The sequence below is a fragment of the Dermacentor variabilis genome, chromosome 10 (genome assembly GCF_050947875.1).
Source record: "Dermacentor variabilis isolate Ectoservices chromosome 10, ASM5094787v1, whole genome shotgun sequence".
Classification (NCBI taxonomy): domain Eukaryota; kingdom Metazoa; phylum Arthropoda; class Arachnida; order Ixodida; family Ixodidae; genus Dermacentor; species Dermacentor variabilis.
Genome location: NC_134577.1, coordinates 34675616 through 34694716, shown reverse-complemented (window position 1 = coordinate 34694716; position 19101 = coordinate 34675616). Strand labels below are relative to the sequence as shown.

The following is a 19101-nucleotide window of genomic DNA, read 5'->3' as shown; positions in this document are numbered from 1 at the left end:
CTTGCTGGTAGGCTTCCTAGTTTTTCTGCCTCCACTGTGAATCAATGGTATTCCTGCACAGATATCTAAACACCCTCCCAGCCCATTTTCTTACTCCCATATTCCTCAGTCGTTCTTCATAATCAATTTTAGTGTGAGCTTCCCTCGCTTCAAAACTAGTCCAGCCCATATCCCTCCGCACAGCTTCACTTGTCCATGTTCCTCCAGCGCCATCTCGTGCTATCTACATGAAGCGCCTCAGCGGTGAGCGCTTCCTGCACACATTGCCCCTATTCTAGTACCAAGGATGATATATAGAATTTGCTGGAGTGGGAGCCGCCTATACGCGCTTATTGGGGACAGTGAAGTCGCGCTGAGCGTGCGGCGCCATCTTCTCAGTGGCAAAAAGGAGCCAAGCGCAGCCGCATTTATGCTTCTTTGCGCTGCCGATGAAGTTGCTCGCATTTAGAAAGCAATGAAAACACGCAGTTCTGGCCGTAAACAGTTTATTTTACAGCTGTCAGCTGCCAATTGGCGGGTAGAAAGCAATTCACATGCACGAATATTAAGGAGAGAAGCTTAATTCAAGCGCATAAACATGGTGGAAGGTATACCCTCCTGGTGACTGAAGATAATCGCCCTTGACAGAAGTGGCCTCACTTTATTCCTGATCAGTTCTCGGTTTCGTTCCTTCGTCATGTGGTACATCTTCACTTTTTTGTATTCTTGGATTTTTCTGCACAAATTGTAAATGCGATTATCAAGCGTATCAAAGTCAAGGATGTGCTCCTCCAATTTCTGGAACCACTTTTTCTCTAAGGAAGCAGCCGGAGCTTCCAAGATCAGCTGTTTTGCCCTTGACTTCACCGTTGCAATGGTATCACATTCAGCCTGTAGCGGTCGCAGTCCCTTATCAACTGCTTCACACAGGCAAATGACGTCTTGTGACAGTGAAATAAGTCTACCTCGGCTGTTTTGCTTAATTAAAGGTGCCAGATCATCTGAATGCAGGGCGGTGATGCACTGCTCACATGTTGTTGTTGTACGAACTTTCCGAACCATGAAGCCTGCTACGTATGGCACCACGGCATCGACAAATGCACAAAGGCTTTCGGGCCAGTCAATGCGATGTGTATACTTGTAGTGCACGGGCTGTAGGATTGATGATCTCCGCTTGTCAGTGGGCGCGCTTTTTGCATCTACTATGGCTACTGTAGTGGCTGCATGCAAGACCATATCCTGGGAGGAGTTTCCAGAACTGGAAGAGGTTACTTCGGTCTGAACCAACAGACGCTTGTATGCAGCCATAAACTGCGCGGCTGTTGGATTGTTATGTCCGCCTCGTTCACTTATGCATCCGAAGTTCTCGGCGTCATCTTGACTGAGCTTGTGCGTCAGCAAGTACTTCAGCTGATCCTTGCCAACAAGCTCATCGGACATTCTTTCGGTGCTTGCCATGCATACCAAAAAGCCAACGAAACCAGTCTTTTTCAGACTTCTGTGATTGCACGCCCTGCCGGATCTCTAAGCGCGTTTATGAATGCTCGGGCCTCTGAAAAAAAAAAAAAACGGCTTCCAGAAGGCGTCGTTCTGCTTCCGAAGGGGTGCTTTATACCACTTTGCTAGTGGGTTCCTGGAGTTCAAGATGTCGAACAAGTGATCGAAAGTCCTAAGGAACTTTAATGTTGCACTGGCACCGTTGAATTGTGGGAGCTTGAGCGCCTGTTCGCAGAAGTCCTAACGTCGGCAACTGAGGCATTCAATGCTTGTACAGCATATCGCACCTTCGTTTTTTGCTTCTCCCACTGGACGTGGACCTTCGTAAGCTTGTTGCAAAGCCGCAAGCCTTCTCCATGTTGCAGTGCCTCCAATGCCACTACATAAGAGCATTTTACATGCCTTCCTTCCATGTCGACGAGGTGACTTACCGTTGCCTGCGAGTTACGGATGAGCTTAATCATATGGCAGGCATCTAAGATAATATAAACATTTTTAGTGCTATCAGTTGGGTTGGCAAAACTTGTGATAAACTGATGAGTGTCCGGTCGAAGCTGAGCACCTAAACACTTAGCCATTGTGAAGTTCGACGACGCACCGTCAAATGTAAGAGAGAGAACTTCAGCCTGCACTGATGCAAGTTTTTCAATACACTGCTTGGTCAGATCTGCTCTCTGTGCGTTATTGAGTGCGTCAATTAAAAAAAAATATGCGACTGGCATCTTGACTCTGATGTTTATGCCACCAATCATGATGACGCCCACAGTTTTGCCTTCGGGGAGGCTGTCATCATCTAGCCCCATTCTAAAGTCTGCCTAGCTAACTATCTTGTCTCCAACAAGTTCTACGTGTTTTCTTATGGCCATGTCATTCACGACCAGAGCGCTGTAAAATGGTTCACTTCGTGCTTGTGCAAACTTTTCGAGAAAAGAAAATGCTTCAGCCGTGAAACCAGGAGCGCCGTCAGTCGATCGATGCCAATCCCGAAGTATACATTGTGACGGAAGGGCACCATTGAATTTCGGTCGGACATACTCATAGGAGACCGGAAAATAAAAAGAAATGTAATGTCACTGCGAACGCACGGAGCTCACGTAGGTACTTGCCCTTCTGTTCGTTGCCCGCTCTGCAGAGAAGCTGCTGAATGTCACTTGAAAATGCAGGTGCCGTATAAAGTAAAACTATTCCAATTTGTTTTTATTGCAATCTCCTGACGTCAAATTTGAGTAAGCGCCGACGCAAGCACCGGGCGGTCACCCGCAGGGTTGTCTGAAGAAAGCAATCAAATGCTCCCCTCGTTCATAGGAGGTCAGTTTGTTTGCTTGAAAAACGAATAAATTTGCCTGCACTGAGCGGCTTGTCTTATCTAAATGGCTCGCAAGAGGCGAAGAGAATGCTCAAGTGGAGAGGGATTCGATAGGGTCGAGCCACTGCACTGACTATTGATAACCGGATGGAGAGGGTGGTGCCGGCATCTGCGATTGGTCCGCTTTCTCTTAGCTTGCGGTGGCTCACCGACAATCGCGGCGGCATGCAACGGAAGCTTAAGAATGATGCTACCTAGCCTCAGCAAAGAAGAGTTGGCAGAACGACGTCGGAAAGGTGCCGAAAGCTGTCGAAAACGTTACACGGCCACGCAAAAAGCTTTATTGCACTCAAACAAGCCCATGCTCTCCGGCAGGGGCGAGTAACCCGTGCCGGAGCGATCGGCGGCAGCCATCTTTTATTCCTTTCAGAACGGAGCAGCCTGCGGCTATACAGAAGAAAATTCAGTTTTGTTCGGAATATTAATGCGTTTTTACCCCGCACGCCTCATTTTGACGTGGCAAGTTTTTGCCGTTTTATGACGTCGTGTGAGAGGCAGGTGAAGTGGGTGCAGCCGAAAACTTTTGACTAATAGCCGAGGGCTAATGGCAAAAAGGCGTCGAATGAGAAATAACTATATTTGTTTTGTTCGGTCAAATGACGCATAATCAGTGCGTACATGTCATATCAGATGGGGAGCTATCGCGGTTTTCGTGATATCGCGTGTCAGACAAGTGAAGTGGGGGTGGTCCAAGAAGGTTTTTGACCAATCGCGGTGGGCTGATTGCAGAATTGGAATAGAAAAGTTTGTAATAGTTTCACGTTATAGCGCCCCAGATGTAAACACGTGCGAGCCTTCTTCTGAGATGACTTTTCGTTCTCTGATTTCTGTGATGACTTCTTGTGCTGTCTCATTTCTCTTCGCAAGCATTCTCTTCGTTTGCTGCAAAGTTTCTTCTTCAACTGCGTTATCTCTTCTTCAGAGGCACTGGCTTTGTCCCTGTACCATTATTTGGTCGGCGAAGGCACAGGGGGTCCTTCAACTTCAGGCACTTTGCTCAGATGGGCTGCGCCACTGGCTGGGCAGTCTGGGTGCTTGCGTTCTGGACGCTTCCTCTTTACCTGAAATGAACACCATATATTTTAGTTGTTTCAAGTTAGATAATACATTTGCTAATAAACCAAATGTACTTTATTCGCCACACCACAAACTTAGTGCTGGGACGTCTGAGCACCTAACGCTTTCGCCTGACGAAGCAACTTCCAGTGTGAGGGAGCTGTCGTACGAGAGCAGAGGGGCCGCGGTACAGACTGTTCTCATTCTTGCAGGCGGATAGGGAAATAATTGCATCTTTATATACGGCTTGACTGTTGTCACGCAACCACAAGCACTTCTTTTCAATGAAACGAAGCAGAAAAACGGCGCCCACGGCACACCTTTTTTCCACGAACACAATCATGCAGCACAATATGGAAAAAAAAAATTAATGAGAACACTGTTGACATCGAGACGTTTTGTTTTCTTTACTTCATTGTGCCTATCCGGCAAGGGCCTTCGTCAACTCTGGATTTCGGTGCCGTATTGAATCCACGAATACATATCAGGTGAGGCAAATCATTTTTGCGCGCGCATGTCATGGTATGACATTCTGCAGTAATACTCACAGGCTTCTGCAGATGCTGCGGAAACGCAGGAAACACGGAAGGCACACTTCCCGCCCGCAGTCTGGTTGCTTGCCCGGTGCGGTCAAAGCACTCTGGCAAGAAGTGTACGGAGAACAGGTGATCTCCATATTTCGCATGCCAGCTTTCACGGCGAACGGCCCACTCCCACAGACTCCGCGGTTCGGGATCTTTTGGAAATCTGTCGAAAATTTCAGTACTCATATTTGTTGCACGCTCATAGACATCAGTTAGCGCCCGTGAGTAATGCGCTCGTAATGGCTCAAGCCTGAACCGAGACATTTTCGCGTACTTACATGTGGAATGCGAGGCCGCAACCCTTCTTCAGCCTGTTTGTACATCCGTAGGCGACACAAGTCGAGCAAGTGATCGAAAGTTCTAATGAACTTTGATGTTGCGCTGGCACCCTTGAATTGTGGCAGCTTGAGCACCTGTTCTCAGAAGTGCAAAACGTATCGCACCTTCATTTATTGCTTTTCCCGCTGGACGTGGACCTTCGTAAGCTTGTTGCAAAGCCGCAACCCTTCTCCACGTCACAGTGCCCCCAATGCCACTACATAGGAGCATTTCACACGCCTTCCTGCCATGTCAACGGGGTGACTTACGTTTGCCAGCGAGTTACGGTTGAGCTTATATGGCAGGCATCTAAAATAATGTAAACGTCTTTAGTGCTATCATTGGGTTGGCAAAACTTGTCATTAACTGATGAGTGTCCTATCGAAGCTGAGCACCTAAACACTTAGCCATTGTGAAGTTCGACGACCCACCGTCAAATGTAAGAGAGAAAACTTCAGCCTGTATTGACGCAAGTTTCTCAATACACTGCTTGGTCAGGTCCGCTCTCTCTCTGCGTCAGTGAGTGCGTCAATTAAAAAAAAGATATGCGACTGGCATCCTGATTCTGATGTTTAAGAAACAATCATGAAGACAGACATTTTTGGCTTCGGGGAGACTGTAATAATCTAGCCCCGTTCCAAAGTCTGCATACCCAACTATCTTGTCTCCAACAAGTTCTACATGTTTTCTTATGGCCATGTAATCCACGACCAGAGTGCAGTAAAATGGTTAATTTCGCGCTTGTGCAAACTTTTCGAGAAAAGAAAATGCTTCAACCGTGAAACCAGGAGCTCTGTCAGTCGATCGATACCAATCCCGAAGTGTACGTTGTGACGGAAGGGCACCACTGAATTTCGAGACGAATGTACTCATAGACGACCGGAGAATAAAAAAAAATTTAATGTCAGTGCGAACGCACGGAGCTCACGTTGGTACTTGCCCTTCTGTTCGTTTCCCGCTCTGCAGAGAAGCTGCTGAATGTCACTTGAACATGCAAATGTAAACATGTGCGAGCCTTCTTCTGAGACGAGTTTTCGTTCTCTGATTTCTTTGATGACTTCTTGTGCTGTCTTATTTCTTTCGCAAGCCTTCGCTTCGTTTGCTGCAGTCTTAATTTTTTTCTTCAACTGCGTTATCTCTTCTTCAGAGGCACTGACTTTGTCCCTGTACCATTGTTTGGTCAGAGAAGACACAGGTGGGTCTTCAACTTCAGGCACTTCGCTCTGGCGGAAAGTGCCACTGGCTCGGCAGCCTTGGTGCTTGCTTACTGGACGCTTCCTCTTTACTTGAAATGGACACCATATATTTTTGTTAGGTTTCAAGTTCGATAATACATTGGCTAATAAACGAAATGTAGTTTATTGGCTATATCACGAACTTAGTCCTGGGACGTTTGATCACTTAAAGCTTTCGCCTGACGAAGCAACGTCCAGTGTGCGGGAGCTGTCGTAAGCAAGCAGAGGGGACACGGTACAGACTGTTCTTATTTTTGCAGGTGGACAGGGCGTTAATTGCATCTTTATAACCGGCTTGACCTTTATCACGCAATCACGAACACTTCTTTTCAACGAAACGAAGCAGAAAAACCGCGCCCATGGCACACCTTTTTCCACGAACACAATCATGCAGCACAGTATGGAAAAAAATAATGAGAACACTGTCGACATCGCGACGTTTTGTTTTCTTTACTTCAATGTACCTATCCGGCAAGGGCCTTCGTCGACTCTCGATTTCGGTGCCGTATTGATACCACGAATACATACCACGTGACGCAAATCATTTTTGCGCGTGCATGCCATGGTATGACATTCTGCAGTAATACTCATACGCTGCTGTAGATACTGCGTAAACGCAGGAAACACGGATGGCACACTTCCCGCCTGCAGTCTCGTTGTTTGCCTGGTGCGACAAAAGCACTCTGCGAAGAAGTGCACGGAGCACAGGCGATCTCCATCTCCATCCACTCCAGCAAATCCTATATATGGTCCTCATCTGGTACACTGTAATGAAATTAGAGGGTATTGGAATGGGGCAGTGGGTGCAGCGGACGGCTTGGCAAGCGCAGAAGGCGTTGCAAAAAACGCTGAAATTGTGGCGGCGCTGCCATCGCCTTCTCCTGAAGCTTCGCATGTTTCGGCAGCGCCCATTGGCTGAGGCGAGTTCACGTGCCGAGTGGCTGTTGTCTGCTTGTCGTTAGCATTGTTTCCGTCGCTGGTTCTCCATTTTACTGACTGGAGGTGGGCGCGGAAGAAAATCACTGTTTCCGCCACCGAATATCAGAACTAGATGCGGAGTGAAACGCCTGTCAAAGCTCCATGCAGCTGAGGTAGGGTCTCCGACACGAATGCGTCCGACGTGCGGACTCGCTCATTCAGATGAAGGTGACGGTGGCTTCACTAATTTTTAAAGCGAAAGATTTACTGGCCGCGAACTTGCGATTTCGCCGTGGCGGTGCTTCCAAGAGGCAAAAAAAATTAAATTATGGGGTTTTACGTGCCAAAACCACTTTCTGATTATGAGGCACGCCGTAGTGGAGGACTCCGGAAATTTCGACCACCTGGGCTTCTTTAACGTGCACCTAAATCTAAGTACACGGGTGTTTTCGCATTTCGCCCCCATCGAAATGCGGCCGCCGTGACCGGGATTCGATCCCGCTACCTCGTGCTCAGCAACCTAACACCATAGCCATTCCAAGAGGCACATGACGTCACAACGCGCGCCTCGCTGCGGATATTTCTCTCTCTCTCTCTTGCTCTCTAGTCGCTACTGCGCATGCGCCACTAGTAGCACCGAGCCACAGGTGTTCTGCCGCTGCGCAGCGCCGCGCCTTTCGGCAGCCGCCGTTTGGTATGACGTCACATCGCGTTCCTCGGCGTTGCGCTCGCCTCCTCTCGCTTCTAAAGCCCCTCAATTTTCCAAAAGTAGCGCCATTATTAGATCTTTCCGTCACCGCGCTCACCCTGGCGTTTCCTCCTCCACGCCTCCTGTCGCCCCAGCCTCCTCCGCTCCCCCATTGGCCAATCTGTGTCACTTGGAATCAGGCGCCGCGCTTTTGTTTATTTTTACTTTCCAGTGTGGAAGCAGGCGGTGCGCTTTGGTCTGTTTTTTTTTCTTTCCAGCGCGCTCCGACCGCTATTGTCGGCCCTGCGCGACGGAAGCACGGCAGACGGACTGATTGAGTGCGTTAGCGATACAGAATGTGTTAGAGCCGAGAATTATTTTGTGATGCTGTGTTGTTGCGCCTTCGGTTGCCGCAACAGACAGAGCGACGGCAGAAAGCTTCTTTTCTTTGCCATCCGGCTGGCGCAATGCAAAAAGAAGACAAATGTGGATACACAGGATCGGGCGGGCTGACTTCGATGAAGTGCAAAAAACGCACGGCTTTGTGAAACATGCACGCTTGCAGTCTCGGAGAGACGCGCATGTGTGCAGGCGTCGGTCTCGACACCAGGGGCTCACTGCTAGAAGGGGAGGAGGGTCGCTTCGCCATGGGCTCGCGCGCCCCACAATATTTCGTGGGCGAGTGTACCTTGGTCACGCCACCTTCTGAAGTCGCTCAGTCCTTGTGCTTGGCGTGGTACTTGTCGAAAAGGACGGGGCGGTTATGCACCAATTCGATGAGCATTTCCGATGTCGTGACGCGTTCGAAGACTGCGATATGACGCGCGCGTCGGGCTTGGCCGCCATCTTTCGAATTGCTGAGACGCGTTCCGATTGGTTCGCGGTGAGGGAATCCGGCGGCAGCTGCCGCAAAAACCGTTCCCGTAGCGATCGGCGCGGAAGGGGCTATTCCGGTAAAGCCCCTTAATCTTCGTAAAGTAGTGCCACGCTTTGAAGAATGCCGCCTCCTCCTCGCGCGCTCTGGCCGATTTCGACGCCGCGTCGCTATTGGCCTACTAGCATCACGTGGGCCCTGCGCCATGCATCAGCGCCATTTTTGCTCGAGAAGCGTCTACGGAGTTACAAGGAGCGCGTGTTGGCGCCGTCGCTACGCTCGACCAGTGTAGGCGGCGCCACGGTCGAGGAGGGAGGGTGAAAGTGAGGAGAAACGAGGAGGAGTGAAGGCGGAAGAGGGGAGTGTCACTACTTTACAAAGTTTAAGGGACTTTACATTCCGGCGGATCTCACCGCCGCCGAACTGGGTTCCGCGCCGCTCCAGACGCCGAACATCTGTGTGAACGCGCGGGCCGAGGGCTGACGCACGTGAAAACGGGCGCGCCTCTTCATGTTCTCATGGCCAGGTAGCGAACTAGGATGATCACGAGGCACAGCGTAAGCGTAAGACCAGAAGTTAGCGGAGACCGCTTTCGAGAGAAACGATTAAACATAATTTATTTTTTATTTAATTTAGTCACCTCGAAGGTTTTCTCCTCGTTACATTCAGGTTTTCGTACCACAATCACCAAGATAAAACCCGAGGGTAGGCATGTCGCAACAAGTAGCACTGAGCACTTCCCCGTTCCAGGACTAATTTTGAGAAGTAAAGCGTACACTTTATTCTGCCTGTAGAATTCAGTTTATGCAGGGCCTTATGACGAAAAGCAACTATCAGATGGAATAAACACGAGAAAGACAATACAAGCATTCTTATGAATACATTGTTGCGCCAAAAAAGGAAAATAAAGTCTTGGGAGGGAGAGTATACGAATCTCCCTCCCAAGTGTTTATTTTCCTTTTTTGGCGCAACAATGTCTTCATTAGATCCCAACCAACTCGCCCAGCAACAAGTTCTACGCAAACATTCTTACACTGGCGTGTAGGTGCTTCAAACTTGAGTTTCTTTATAACATAGCATAAGTTCTGCTTCGATGATATTTTGCGCCATTGTATACTAATATTTGATTGATATTAGCAACCAGGCTTTGAGGTATTGCTCTTTCTTGCTTTCTTTATGTCCGAAAAGAACACTAGCAGCTAACGTCGAAAGAAGTACCTTCTTTGCCCGTGTAAGCTGTGTCGCTGTTAGTTTCTTTTACTTTTCATAAAATGCCGATTCGTCTCCTCATTTGTGTGATGCCTACGCCGGGGCGCGATCGGAGATCGTTGTTCGAATGCGCTCTCACTATGCATTCAGTTTCGCCTCACGCGATTGGCTTAGGCCAATCCTTGCTGAAGTTTACGTGAAACGTCCTGTATATCGAAAAGAAATGACGGTCGGTCTCACCTCCTTGAGCAGCATTCCCCGACTTCGTTTGTCCGCAATGACGATGATCTGCAACGGCGTCGTGGAGTTGGCGACCGCCGGTCGGATGGCGACGCGACCCAAGGGGTAGTCTTTCCCGCAAATCCCGAACACCCGTGTCATCCTTTCGCGTTAGGAGAAAGCAAATATACGCGGATGCTAGAGCACTAGCTCTGAAGTACTACAGTACACCTGCGCAGTTTGGGACCTCCATCAACTGCTGGTGGCCTACAGTATGTGGCCTAAATTCTGCAGTTTTATGCAGGCGAAAACCACGATCTCCTTGCGGGACACGCCATTATTGGGTGAACTCCGGATTCTTCAACGTCCACGTAAATTTAAATAGACGAGCCTATTTTTCTCCTTCCATTTCACGCCCTATCGAAACGCCGACGCGTCGCAGCTGGGGTCGAACCCATGACCTCGATCTCAGCAGCGCAATGCCATAGCCATTGGGCTACAGCGACGTGTGCCTGCAGAACTTAATCAGACCCGCGGAGCAAGGTTAATTTACTCCGATTTCGCTTTTCACTCCAGTGTCAAAGCCCTTAAATCGCAAGCAAACCTTCTCAAGTTTAAAATTTAGACGGAAAATATCTACGGGTTTTCTTTGTTTCATAATTCTATACCATTCGCACACAACAAGCACACTCGTGTGCTTAGATTTAGTTGCACGTTAGAAAATCCCAGTTAACCAAGTTAATCCGCAGTGTCCCTCTGCGGCGTCCCTTACAAACACAGGGCGCTTATTTTGGCACGTGTTGGCCTCAAAATAAAAATAAAACAAAAATTTAAACTTTTTTATCACACGGCCGCAATATTGCACAACATCGTTCTTTTATTTTTTTCTTCAGTGCCTCCAATCACTGCAATGATCCCCGACCTGACGTCGTCGCACTCACAAATCCCGCTGACTTCAAGCACATCATCACAGAAATTGTGTAACACAAGCCCACTCTTCACATAATACCACTTAAACGGAGTAATTGTGATATCTAAATAAATAAACAGATAAATAAATAGTCGTGGGCGAATATTCGAAGTTTTGAATAAGATTTCAATTTAGACGCCACCTATTTGCATTCGAAAATTACTTTTTCGGTTGTCACTTTTTTCGAATATCGAAACCAGCCAAATATTTCCGAACAGCTGACTGCTAAAGTTCGCTTACTGTTCTCCTTCTGATAAGCAACGTATCACAAATAATAAGAAGTAAAAAAACAACGACAAAAATGTTCAACGCAATGCAGAAACGAAATATGTGATCCAAGCTTTGTTTTCGGATCCGCGGCGGAAGCTTATATGAGCACCTGTGCTGTTTTCGCTCGTAGTAAAGATAGTGATATGGGTCTCACCTGAGCTTTTCACACGGTGCGCCGTCTTCCTTGCCTCGCGTCACGTTACCTGTTGCTGCGAGCCTTCAATGAGAAACACGGAGAGAAGGGCGTTTAATAAAGGTTCTTTACTTGTAGGAAGCTCCCATTGCGATCGGCGGAAACGTAGAAATCGTTAAGCTCGACATTCACTGCACCAAATTTAACGACATCTGTTGCCATAAACAAGAAGTAGCACATAAGGACATATGCGAGCACATATTTCATTTATACCAGGCACTTTATCCTCCGGGAATTATTGAAAACAGCTATAGCTATTGCGAAACAAAAATAGTCAATCATTGAATCAAATCAATTTTATTTACCAGAAACAAAAGGAACTAGAGGGACACCTGGGCAAAAAGCTGTTGCAGCAGCTTGACGGAGGCCCAGAGTCCCTTACATACGGGACATTTTTGTCGCATTTTGCATCGCCTTACACTTTGGCCCATTTTGACTGATTAATTATATGCAAGTATTGTGCTGAATGGAAAACAGAAATCAATAACTGTACAATTTTAGAAGAAAGGCGACACACGTCCGCAGAATAGTTCCTTTTTTTTTTGTAAGGAAGTAGAGAGAAAGGGCTCGTACATTGCTCTGCTATACTTGGACTGCCAAGTCTGCTTGAATTACTCGCCGGGCGAGTTGAGCGAGCGCTCTATGTTTCATGTTTCTACGGTCGTCTCTTTCCTAATACACTGCGATCAGCCTGCCGTCCCTTCAGCCTATAGTTTCGATTTAAGGCTTTTTTAAGCGTCCGTTTGAAGGTGCATCACGGAAATTGTCCCACATGTTGCTGACTTCGCCGAAAAGCAAGTCGGTGAGAAGCCTGTTCCGGACAGTGAAGCTCGAACGCACTGTCGAGTGCACTTTTGTGTAGGCGAAATGCAAAAAAAAAAGAAAGAAAAAGAAAGCAAGGGCGCGCTTCATTTAGACGCAGGTTAAAGAGTAAAAATTAATCCGCGGTGCCTCCAGTATACGGCGTGCCTGAAAACTATACCGTGGTTTCGGCGCATAAGGCCATGGAACTTAATTTTTTTTTAGACTTACCCTAATGGGGAAGCAACGGGACTCCTCTGTTCGTTCGCCCGGGCCGAAAAGGTCGCTCCTCGTGAAGGGCCATCCTAGGACTCGTGCCTGCCACTGAGCAGAATCTCCATAAAGTTGTTACAACCACCACCTGTTCTTTTCAGTCCGCGCTTCTTCTTTCTTGCCTGACGTCATGTTACGTTGTGTAGTGCGCCTTGAAGAGGAAATGGGGAGACAAGCGTCCTTAGAGGAAACGTACGGTGAAATGGTTATGCTTGGTATTCACTGCACCGAATTTAACGAGGCTTGTTACATTACAGAAAAGTAAACTACACGACTATAACGAGCAGAGAACGGCTCGCCTCATAATCCTAGTGTTGGTTTAGGGCGTTATGCCTCATATTTAATTTTTTTTAGGCTTAGCGGAAAGCGAACGGGGTTCATGCGGTGCGCCGTCTTTCTTGCCTGGCGTCACGTCACCTTTTGATTTGCTTATGGCGAGATTCCGTCTGAATACATGCAAATGGCTTAATCGTTGTGCTTTCTATTGCCTGCACCGAATTTAATGAGGTAAGACTGGACAAATAGGAGAACAAGCCTTGAAATAAATGATGTCACGCTAACGTGCCCGCGCGATACTGTCTCGGTGCAAACTTTTTTTTTTAAATGAAGGTTATTTCGCCTTAATTTTTTTCAAGTGCAGTTAACGTTATTATTTTGCTTAGCACACTTTGCGGACTCGAAGGCCAAGCCGGCGGGCATCATCACGAAACAGACAATACCAAGTCAATAAACAATCAACAGCAGCGTTAGCAAAACGTTTGCAGTAAGCAATTCCGGTCGTGTGTTGTACGTGGGAAAAAAAAAAGCGTACTTATCTGTGCGTGTTCGTGGAAAGTAAGGTACTGTAGCCTTAGCACGGTTGTGCCTGGTATGTCGGGTTTTTGTCTCAGAAATGGTAAGGGTTACATTGATGGAGTTCAAATGCATTAAAAGATGTATTCATAGCACCGAATATGTGAACATATAGCTTTCAAAGAATCATTGCCTAGTCTACACTGATCAGTTATAGCTCCTTGTCGTCGCTGTACTAAGCCGAAAATTCTAGCGAGTTGAACTTCCACGAATAGGTGGGTGCGTATTACAGCGTATTTGGGAAGAGATAACCACAGAAACAAAAGACAAGTCACCGAGCGCCGACTTTTAGTTCGTTTAGTGGCACGGAAAGTACATACTCATAGAGAGAGATTACGAGTTCCAAAGATTTGCTGGAGACATATGCTCATACACACGCGCATGCGCACGTATTGTACAGTATGAAAAAAAAATGAAAACACAACCAATGCGGCCTTAAATGCTTAACACCTGCATACAAAATGTACTTTCTTTGTCTACTAAGAAAATCGGGGGGCGGGGGGGGGGGGGTGGCTCTCAGATCAGATTCAGTCTGTCAAATCAGCTTCAGGTTACGTTCCCTTAGATTAGGCTTGTCTAGCTGTCCAGTTGGTTGAGCGATCGCTCTGCTTTTTTTCCTGTTTCCGAGGTCGTCCCTTTTCTAACGCACTCTGATTCACCTTTTAACATATTAGCGTGTATTCTTGATTTAACGTTTTGCCTTTAGCGTGCTTCCGAAAAGGAACCACGAAAATTGGCTCACGTCTCGCTGGCTTCGCCTAGGAGGTAGTCGGCGACGACCCTGCCCCAGTTCGTGGAGCTCGAACGCAGGGTCCATTGAGCTCTCGCGTAGTCCAGTGTCGAGGCAGAAAGCGAAACCGTGGCCAACAGGATCGCGCCGAGCAGGACGAAGGCGCAACGTTGCCTCGTGACCTTCGCCATGAGTGACGTCATGTGCTCTGCGCGAAAGAAAAGGAATTGGCCTGTGTACCGGCTGTAGTTTGGACCTCTTACACAATGCACAAAGCCTATAGATAAGTCAGCCCCTAGAAAGAGTTCTAGTTTCTCGGTAAACATGTAATCGTTTGTGGGTTAGCGGGTTGCGGGAGCCGTGGGCGGCAGTCGCGAAGCTGGCGGGGCCACCTGGTGGCGTTTTGTGCAACTACAATGCGTTTGCAAGAAACAAAAATTTGTGACCATCCGCGTTCTCCACGAAACAAAAATCGTAAGGGTATTGCAAGTTAACCATTGCCGCATTACCAACGCTTCTTGCCAGTAGGTAAACAGTATGTGTAAGTCACTGCGAGGTTAGCCTTGGGTGCTCCCTGGTTAGACTCTGCGTCATCAGAAGTCGCTACCAGTTGATGCCGTGTGCCTCCACGGAAATACTTTTACGGACACTCTGTAACTCACTTGTATTGGAGAGTTTCAGTCTGTCCGTGGACGTTTTAGTTTGCGGAATACCATGACAGCACTGAGGCAGAGGTGCACTGCAGCTCCTGTGGCAGTGAGCCAGCGCCGTCAGCGCCTTCGTAGAGGAAGGGCAGTATGGGAGCGCTGGCATGATAAACGGCATCGGAGCCAGCTGTGGAAGACGACGACGAACGCTCTCGCATGGTTACGCCGAGGAAAGCTGATGCTGAACCCAGGATCGAGAGCCTGGGAACCCAGGATAAAGCCTGGGATACATGGAGCGAAAAACCCGCGTCGGACGCTAGCCCCTCGGCTACAGTGTATTATAATGGGTACTAGTACACTGTACCTCAGCGTCCAAAAATTTTACTCCCGACGGCTACCCCGTCGTGTATTTCCAATTGCTAGTAGATACAACGGGGCGTGGCGCTTGGGGAGACGACGGACGTTAGCGCGCATGCGCGAGTAAGAGCGTGTGCGAGAGACGAAATGTGGAGACTTTTGCTCCTTGAATATACGACTCTGCCTAGGCACTACGGAGGAGTTTCTTAGCGCGTGTTGTATGCGCTTGTCCCTAGGCGCGCCGGCAGAAGTCGCCGGGCGCGGTAGTGCTGAACCTAGCATCGCACTTTGGCGGCTCGACGCAGTTATATTTATTCATTCGTGTTGTTTGCTAATTAAAAAAAAACGTGCCACTATTTCGCATTATTGGCGGCGTCTCCAGGACACCAAAGCGGCAACGGGGAGGAGACATCAAAGCTAGAAGCCGGACTGGTCCGTGGGTTTGGGCTCGCAGAGGCCTGCGCATGCCAGGGAAGTATAAAAATCGGCTGTCCGCTGTCGCAGACAGCCAATTTTTTATGCGAACACCCCCTGGCACGCTTCGGCCTCCACGGCCCCAACCCACGGGCTTCCCTGCTTCGAGCTTTGATCCTCCCGCTACCGCTTGGGTTCCCCTGAGATCCTGCGCCGCCTGCTTTAATATAACCTCAGGTGCTCTCCTGAGGCCTCCGTCTGCCGGCGACATGTGCCCACCCAGAGCAGTGCTTGTAAAAAAATGCAATCTATCGCCGCGACTAACAAAGTGACCCGCGACTTACACAACACCAGTCAGACCCTTGCCCCTTCAGAGACAATGATCACCAAATGGGGCGTCCGTGCCAACTGCCTCACCGCGCGAGCAATCAGGGACCTTATCTCCCACCGACTTCCGGCAGTCGCCAAATGTTTTTGTGTGTTTTTCCTTTTTAGCTGGTGCCTCCTTAGGAGCGTCCGTCACGCGGCCGCGCTGTAGCGACGGAATGTGGGCGTTTGCGCTTGTTTGGCCGCGCATTTTTGCTCTCTCTGCGCGTGAAAGGGACACCATCGATCATTACAGCCGAATATTGAACGTTTGGGAGCATTAAATTAAGAGTACAAATTTTTGTATGCTTATTTTTCGTCTACAAACTTAAGTGACGTGCTCACGAAACAGGTAATTATAAATGCGGCACAGTTTTCTTACCTACCCTTCGAAAAATTGCAATTACCGTGAAATATCCTGCTTGAAGCCTTTGTTCTACGTAAGTGTTGATTATTACTCGAAATGCAGAAAAATAAGTGACAGCAAAGGTAAACTTTGCTTATATTTACAGCGTTAAACTGCAGTAAACCCGGCAGACTCCAATAAGTACATAATGGAAGTCTAAAGAAAAAAAATTGATGCCGATGTCCTCAATAACATTTCCTCGTTTTAAGAGATTAACTTTCGTAGGGGGTGATGGGGTATTAAACTCCTTGAATTTACTGGCGATGCCAGCGTCACTAGAACCGTCGCGTGGGTGCTATGAGCTAGCATTGGCTAATCTTAACTAATATTTCGTCTTTTCGCAACTCTTGGCGGTGCTCGATCACACAGGTTGCACTCTCTTCTTTTCCAAGTAACAGGCTTCCATTCATACTCTGGAACATCGGGGAGGACTGTTAATGGCACCGCATCGTTTGTCGACTGAGGCACATCGCCTGACATTTCGACTGGCTATAGCCCGCTTCGAAGTGCCGCTCGCAGATTACAGTGGCATCATCCATATATGTGTCACCACCTTTGATGTTTCGGCCCCGTTGTCGCAGTATCTCACTTTTAGGGCTGCGAAAAAGACTATGTCGTTGTGCAAAATTCGTGCTCAGGTACCACTCGCTCCTGTCGCTGCCCGCACACTGAAAATATCTTGCACTGATCGTGTCTGAGAAGACAGAGCGCTCAACGCGTACGGGGACGAATAGAAAGAAACCCACTATTATTAATACAATCGCCGCCAAGAGTTATTTCCAAAAATGGCAGGTAACAAGAACGAGAAAAGACACTAAAGGTATACGAAAGGAAACAAAGAAGAATTCGTACGCTAAATAAAGTAACTTCTATAAATTACTAGCTTCCGCGTTGCAGCTTGCACGGGCTGTTGGCGTCCGCATAGAAAAGGCAACGCTTGCAAAGATAGCATGCAAAGGGACCAACTGAAACTACTGCTCAAAAAGCTTAACGAAATCCAGAAGGGTATACACGGCAAGCTGTATGCCCCGAGGTGGGCGGCAGACGAAACTAATGAGACACACATGGTGACGCACGGCACCGGTGAGCGTCCTAGGAGAGCACGTGTGGCGATACCGAAGGATCCTGCTTCCACGTGAAATGCCGAAGGGCGTCGGAATAGTTTACGGGAAAAAGCGGGTGTTCTAGACAACTACATGACACTGCCAAGCGTTGGCACGAACCGAAAGCGCCCGCTCGGTATACGGCTCTCGCGGATTGCAAGAGAGGTGCGCGGAGACTGCACAGTATCCAAGTGCTCTATAGGGGCAATACTGTAACCATGGCAAAGTCACGGAAAGCAGCGAGACTGGAACACAATGATAAGCTCGTTTCAGCAGTGCAAACACGTGGCGTAATTTGGGACTGCGGTAGCCAGGACTACGAGGACAAGCGAAAGAAAGTCCCTTCTGCTCGAATGGCTCGAGGAAAAAGATGGACGACACATTGTAGTTAGAGGCCGACCATGCCTGGTCTCCTGGCTGTCTGCATCTGTGTGGACCCAGCAGGCGCACACAATGGCTGGGGCACCGAGAACGAGAGCCGGTGACAGGCCCATTTGACGCCAATTATCGACAATTCTATCCTCTCCGGCTGCAGTACTAAATGCTTGTTCTTGGAGGAGGCCTTAAAAAACAGGAACGGAAACTGAAGTCAACACGAATCACCACAATCTATTTTTACACAAACTAAACGTCGCTGTTGGTGAACCACAAAACCTTCTGCAACGCCTGCACTCCGCGGTGCAACCGGTCACTGAACGTAGCCAGACGGCGCAAAGCCAGCCCGCTACAATGCTCGCAGCTCAATGAAATGTGTAGAAATCGTTCGTAAGCGCCTGTATGAAACTTTTTTCGAGGTCGTTTAGTCAGTAACAACAAGTGATACAATAAAAACCCTACTGATTATTTTTTATTTTTGTTATCCAGAAACCCATTCGTGAAGTGTGGCAACACTGAGAGATCTGCGCTGAGCGCTCGGGGGCGTCCGCCCGGTTTGTCGCTGCGTGTAAGCGAAGCCAGCGAACCATCGGCGTCGTCCCGCCGCGTCTATTTGTGCCGCGAGATAATAATATTTGGGGTTTTACGTGCCAAAACCACTTTCTGATTATGAGGCACGCCGTAGTGGAGGACTCCGGAAATTTTGACCACCTGGGGTTCTTTAACGTGCACCTAAATCTAAGCATACGCGTGCTTTCGCATTTCGCCCCCATCGAAATGCGGCCGCCGTGGCCGGGATTCCATCCCGCAACGTCGTGCTCAGCAGCAGCCCAACACCATAGCCACTGAGCAACCATGGCGGGTGTGTACCGCGAGATGTTCGCCGCGAAAAAACGCTCCATGTATCCCGGGCTTGATACTTGCGCTCTTTAAGAAAAAGAAGAAAGGAGAAAAGGAAAAAAAAAAGAGTAACAAGAACTTCTCGAGATGACGAACTTTCAGATTTGGTCCCTGAAACCGTGACACGATAAATAAAAGATAAGCCAACGGCGCACCAACATTCTTTATCATCATGTCCACCATTATAACTCTAGATTCTCGTGTATTCGTGATGCTCCGATGTATTGCTCAAATACATTTCGCAGATCTCAAGGTGTTTATGCACTAAAGTACGTCACTTGCCCCTTAAGTGCGTGGCGTGGTCGGTTGCGTTCCACTAAAGGTTGTCTTGAAAACCTCAATACGCTCGAAATTCGAACTACAGGCGTACTACGTCATAGCAAAAATGTTGAACGAGGGCTGTCACAGAAAATGCTATGACCCGCTACATTGTTTCATGCAAACGGCCATTGTTATTTATTCTGGTTGAATTTACCCGACATTCAGATTTTAGCGCGGAAC

At 48.3% G+C, this 19101-nt stretch overlaps 1 protein-coding gene across 1 annotated transcript; it reads right to left on the bottom strand.

Annotated features, from left to right (window-relative positions):
* Positions 1-3789: 3789 nt before the first annotated feature.
* On the bottom strand, positions 3790-14236 carry LOC142559805 (uncharacterized). Its single transcript, XM_075671466.1, has 5 exons — positions 14045-14236; positions 11338-11400; positions 9965-10106; positions 4761-4895; positions 3790-3903 (listed from the first exon to the last, which is right to left on the bottom strand). The coding sequence occupies exons 1-5, from the start codon at positions 14233-14235 to the stop codon at positions 3790-3792; spliced, it is 645 nt and encodes a 214-aa protein (XP_075527581.1). The 5' UTR covers position 14236.
* Between the last annotated feature and the right edge of the window lie 4865 nt (positions 14237-19101).